Below are 6000 nucleotides of genomic sequence, written 5' to 3'. Positions count from 1 at the left end.
TAAAGTAAATAATCTCCAAATATGGTTTTCACACAATTATCTTTCAATCTAGATAAATATCTCTCTCCTCATATTGACTTAGGCCCTCACTTCATCTCAATCCTTTTATTCAACCACCGATACCAACTGTCCCAAGTTTGAAAAAAAATTCAGAATCCTCCTTTTCTTTCAACATAAACGTCATTCTATCCGCCTCAGTGCACTCTTAATATTTTATTTATAATTTGGGCACTAGCTGGTATCTCTTTTTCTTTTCCACTGTTGGGCGAACGCTATTCTATTGATTTGTATAGGATTAACTGCTCCAGGGCAGCCACCCACTCCGCCTTCACCTTTATTGCTCCCCCTATGGCTTGTAACCATAAAGCAACGTTTCTCAACTTTTAAAAGGTGGACTTTTAAAAGTCCCCGAATTCCCCAGCCACCAGAAACCTGACTGGGGAACTCTGGGACTTTGAAACCCAGGCTTCTTAAAAGCAGCCAACGTTGAGAAGCACAGCCAGCTTTTCCTTCCATTCGACTTTCTATCTATCTATCTATCTATCTATCTATCTATCTATCTATCTATCTATTTATCTATTTATTTATCTATCTATCTATCTATCTATCTATCTATCTATCTATCTATCATCTATCTATCTATCTATTTATTTATTTATTTATTTATTTATTTATTTATTTTTCATATTTGTATACCGCCCTACTCCCGAAGGACTCAGGGCGGTGAACAGCCATAATAAATACAAATACATATAGAAGTTAAAAATTTGAGCCCCACTTAAAGGATGCCCGGCTGTTACTGGAGGCCTCCCTGCCGCCTCCCCCCCCACCTCACCACAGGTGTTTTACACTACAACTCCCACGCCTCCCGCTCAGGTGCATAACGGCTTCGAGCCGCTAGGAATGCTGGGAGTTGAAGTCCCGCCACCGCCGTGGCGGCCAGAGGCAGGCGGATGAAAGTGGTGGGGGGGAGGGAAAGAAACACTAGCCACGCGAAGAAGACGCGCAAGCCCCGCCCCCTAGGGGGTGGGGGTGGAAAGGAAGCCAGAACTCGCCTTCGGGGCTTGCGCGAGGCGCCCGAGGAGGGACGCAGAACCGCCGAGGAGATCCTTCCGCCGCTGTGAGTCGCCCGCGGCGACTGAGGGCGGCGCCGCCCCCGCCTGTCGCGTTTGCCCTGCCGCTCCGCCTCCCACGGCCCTGGGCCTGCGCCGGGTGTGCGGAGGGGGTGGGGGGGAGAGCCCTGGGGGCGGAGGGGGGGGGCGCGTCCCCTCCTTGTTCTTCCTGCCTCCTCTATAACCCGCTCAGGTGGCGATAGTTTCTAGAAGCCCGTCCCGGCGTCCTTTGCGGCCCCAACATGGAGGAGCTGACGGTGGAAGTGCGAGGCTCCAACGGGGCCTTCTATAAGGTACGCCGCGCCCCGCTCCTCTTCGGGCCCCCTCCCTCCCCTCCGGGCCACCGGCTGAAGCGGGAACCACCGGGAGCTGCGACTTCGGGGCGGGGTGTGTGTGGGGGTGTGTGGGTGGCTCGGCCGCCATCGCCCCTCGGTCGACCATTGTTGGGGGGGGGGTGTCTTTCCGCCCTGGGCCGGAGAGGGGGAAGGCTGAGGGGCCTATAGGGGGTCGCTGGGGTGGGGGGTGAGGAGGGAGGGGGGAGAGGCGTCGGGGGCGGTTTGTGGTGGGCGTTTTGTTGGGGCTGCGGGGAGGTTTCGTCCACAGAAGTGGGAGCCCGGAGCCTGGGGTGGGTGGGAAAGGGATGTCGTGAGGGCTAAGGCGGCTTTTCATCTCTTCTTCCAGCCTTTGGAGGATGGTTTTCTCGGGATACTTTAAGCCCCCCCCCTCTCCATCCATACCCATAATAATAATAATAACCCAGTCCATAACCTTGGTCTCCTTTGGGTTTTTTTTAGTGCAGAGACATGGGGTGGGGGGGTGGGGTGGGGGCGGGCATGGTTTTTCAGGACCCCAGGATGAGTGTGGGGTTAGGGATAACTCTGTTCTTAATCCCCTCTTTTCTGCCCCCTTTACTCATCTCCATATTTTAAGGCCTCTTTACTCATCCCCCTCTTTTCTGGCCCCTTTACTCATCCCCCTCTTTTCTGGCCCCTTTACTCATCCCCCTCTTTTCTGGCCCCTTTACTCATCCCCCTCTTTTCTGGCCCCTTTACTCATCCCCCTCTTTTCTGGCCCCTTTACTCATCCCCCTCTTTTCTGGCCCCTTTACTCATCCCCCTCTTTTCTGGCCCCTTTACTCATCCCCCTCTTTTCTGGCCCCTTTACTCATCCCCCTCTTTTCTGGCCCCTTTATTTGACCCCCTCTTTTCTGACCGCTTTATTCATCCCCTCTTTTTTGACCCCTTTACTCATCTTTGATACACTCCAGGAGTTGTGAAGTCATAACAATTAAAATAAAATGTAAAAAAGAGACCCGCTGGCCTGAACGTTGCCCCTGGAACATTGTGTGAAGTTCTGATCCTCCTAAATTGAGGAAACTTTCAGGTCACAACTTTGTGGCATAATGGTGTGGCTTCTTTCGTCTTGGGTGCTCTCGGGAGTTTATTTATGTCATCCGAAAGCCTTTTCCCCTGCTACCCTCTCTGGAATGCCAGGATGTTGCAGGATCAATACAGGATACTCTTTCAGCTGTTGCTGTCAATCTGTCTTCCTGAGCCAAGCCTTGGATTCTTGAAAATCCTAGCCCTTTTTATGGTGTGTGAGGCCTGTGCGTTCCTTTAGAGAAGTACTGCTAGCGGTCAGTGGTGTGTGAATGTTAGTTTATCACTGCATTGTGTAAATTAATTGCATGTAATAACATGAATGTATGCTTGTTCTATCCTGCTATCAGATTCCATGTTCTTTTTTGTTTTTTGATTTCAAGTTGAATGAGTCGTGGTTAAGAACAATAGGGCTCATGGAAATTTGAAGGATTCTTAAAAAAGAGATGTTCCAAGCACTGTCCTTAATAGTTTAGTAAGACTAATGGGAGGAATCCCTATAAAATGTTATTTAATAGCTCTAACAACTATATTTCATACTTTTGAATTCCTACATAGCATATGAGCTGTGCTTTTCATCTGTTGTGCTAAGAAAGTCTGTCTTTTTAAACCAAATGCCTCAAGTTTTTGAACTGGGAGGGCTGTTTCTGTTTCTATAAAGTGTTTTGGCCTTTCCTTGCTTCATAATGTTGAACTATAAAATGAAATTTTTTTAAGACTTTAGTGTTTAACGTGTATTCCATATTTAATTTACTTTTTAAAAAAGATAAACTGGATGGACATCTGGAGCCATCAGTTGAGCCATTACTTTGTATATATATGTAAAAGAAGTTGGGATATATTCTGTACTGAAACATTTCTCATTTAGTTCGCTCAAATTTATTTTCTCTTCAACTATTTTATATCAAAGGAATGAGACAACGCCTGAATTTGTAGAAGATACCTCACCCCAAAAGTACCTGCAATCCACTAGTATTGATGTTTTAACAGAAGTTTGTTTCTTTATTGCTTTTGTGTATTATTGCTTGTGTGCACATAAATGAAGGGAAGTGGAAGTGATGTTGTTAGAACAGAAGCTGTTGTGATGGTATCCATTCCACATTAGTAGGTGTGTAGCTGGAGGCCTCTCCTTGTGTCCATTTTGTTACTAGAGACACAGGCCATCTCAACAACAGAAGGATCTATAATCTGCTCATTTAGCAGTTCAGGTCTCTTGGATTGGGATAGCTCAATGTGTGTTTGATAACACACAAATGGTTTATACAAATGCACTTGACATTGAGATACCCTTGAAGGTTGTCCAGAAGTTGAAATTGCTGCAGATCATAACTACCTTCTTATTAAATTATATGCTAAATTGCATCACATAACATGGGCCTGAAAGTGCTGCACTGGGCTTCCCTCAATTATTGGATCCAGTATTAGGTGTTGGCATTGGTCTATAAAACTTTTAACTAGGTACCAGGAATTTAATATTGTCTTCTCCAGTACAATCTAATCTATGCACTGAAGGTAGCTGGGGAAACCCAACAGGTTGATTTGGTTCAGAGTTCAAGGGCTAACTTTAAGAGTCATAGTGGCATAGTGGTTAGAATGCAGTATTGCAGGTTAACTCTGCCCACTGCCAGGAATTCGATTCTGACCAGATCAAGGTTGACTCAGCCTTCCATCCTTCGGAGGCTGGTAAAATGGAGACCCAGATTGTTGGGGGCAATATGCAGACTCTATAAACCACATAGAGAGTGCTGTAAAGCACTATGAAGCAGTATATAAGTCTTAAGTGCTATTGCTATTAGGACATTCTCAATAGCAATACCTCAGTTACAAAATTCTGCAAAGGAAAGGTAGTTTATCTTTTAGCTGTCAGCTGAAGATGTGCTTGTTTACCCAGGTATTTATAAAGTAATGATTCTTGAACCACACAGTTTTCATATTTCCTGTTTATTCGACTTTTCTTACAATTAACATTGTTTTTAATTTTGAAAGTAGTTTTAAGGAATTGTTATTTAACATTACTATATTCCTTTTTTAAGTTGCTTAGGAACTTAAAAGGTGGAAGTAATAATAGTTATTTGTAGTGGGATTTAAAATTACATTAAGAAGTTATATTAAAATAATCATTGGCAGATTTATTTTCTCAATGCTGTTCTACATTTTATTTAGATTGAGCTTGAATACTGAGCAGACAGCAACATCAAACTCTGTTTATATCCTGTTTCTTCGTTCAGATGGTTAAGTGGATAGCTGTAGTTATAATGCCAAATGTAAAATATAAATTAAAACTAACAGAAAAATAGACAGTTAAAACTTTGATTAAGGATATGAGTCCACAGCAAAAGCAAAATAAAGACCAAATATGACTTGTGACAGAATGTTTTGTATAGCCTAGGAATAAGGACAAACAAAATCCACTTCTGCATGCTGGATAAATGGACTTCTGAGAGGAGATACTTTATCAATAGGGTCTGGTCTGTTTAATATCAAATCCTTGATTTTAAGCAATTGAAATATCCCATTTTTCTGGTGTGGACTTTATAAAATATGATTATTTCTTTAGTTAGAGTTCCATATCACCTTTAAGCATTTGTAGGATTATCACATATTTTACTTGTTAATAGCTATTATAATCACATGAAAAATAATATAGTTAGACATACCGTAAATCATTTTCACATATTCTAAGAGATGAGTACTAGTGTTTTGGAAATCTATATCTAGTTTTCCCTTTATTTACGAAAAGTAATCTGAAAGACGTTGAGAGCCTGTCTTTTGAAGAACATAATATGCCAGAAACATTTTCATCAAAAAAGAATGTGTAATTTATCTGAGGCCCTCAGAAGATGCTGAATCACAACTTGTAGTCTCCATCATCATTAGCCACAGTTGTTGGAATTGCTGATCATTGCAAGGGAACACATGAAAGATCTTACTTTCCTTACCCCCAATTTAGGTGACAGCTTTCAGTAGCTAGATTTGGAAACTAGGTTGAAAAAAAATCAAGCAGGCTGGGTTTAACCAGAGTTTTGGAGAAGATCTCTACATCTTTATTTCTATATTAATCAAGCCAAATGTCCTGCCTCTGGAGAAATATTGTTGATGCCAATTTTCTCCCCACTCCACAAAGGAATTCTACTCTGCATTTCCTATTTGTCATATTATGATCAGTCAGTGTGATGATCATTGATCATAGCAATGTCATTAATTGCTACCACCAATAGCCTCCCACCGGCCAGTACGCTCTCATAGAGAGGGGCTCCTCCGGGTGCCGTCGGCCAAACAATGTCGACTGGTGGCCCCCAGGGGGAGAGCCTTCTCTGTGGGGGCACCTACTATCTGGAACGAGCTCCCCTCGGAGATACAGAGGATCCCAGATCTGTGCACCTTCCGCCGCGCTCTTAAGATCTTGTTATTCCACCAGGCGGGCCTGGCCTAACTTTCTCCCTCTTTTTAAATATTTTTTTTAATATTTTTAATATTCAGAGTTTAATTTGTTTTAAATTGATTGGGGT

General features: G+C 43.4%; 1 protein-coding gene across 2 annotated transcripts in view; it reads left to right on the top strand.

The window, feature by feature from the left end:
- Window positions 1-874: 874 nt before the first annotated feature.
- The window catches only part of FXR1 (FMR1 autosomal homolog 1), a 40521-nt gene continuing 35395 nt past the window's right edge, over window positions 875-6000 (top strand). The window contains exon 1 of one of the 2 annotated variants that reach the window (XM_034438915.3): window positions 875-1405. In XM_034438915.3, the coding sequence (XP_034294806.1) occupies window positions 1355-1405 (51 nt within the window). In that variant the 5' untranslated portion in view covers window positions 875-1354. The remainder of the gene's footprint in view (window positions 1406-6000) is intronic. The other variant, XM_034438916.3, reaches the window with a different exon arrangement.

The sequence above is a fragment of the Pantherophis guttatus genome, chromosome 6, assembly GCF_059756535.1.
Source record: "Pantherophis guttatus breed Tessera chromosome 6, ASM5975653v1, whole genome shotgun sequence".
NCBI classification, from domain to species: Eukaryota; Metazoa; Chordata; class Lepidosauria; order Squamata; family Colubridae; genus Pantherophis; species Pantherophis guttatus.
This window is presented reverse-complemented; position numbering and strand designations above follow the sequence as displayed.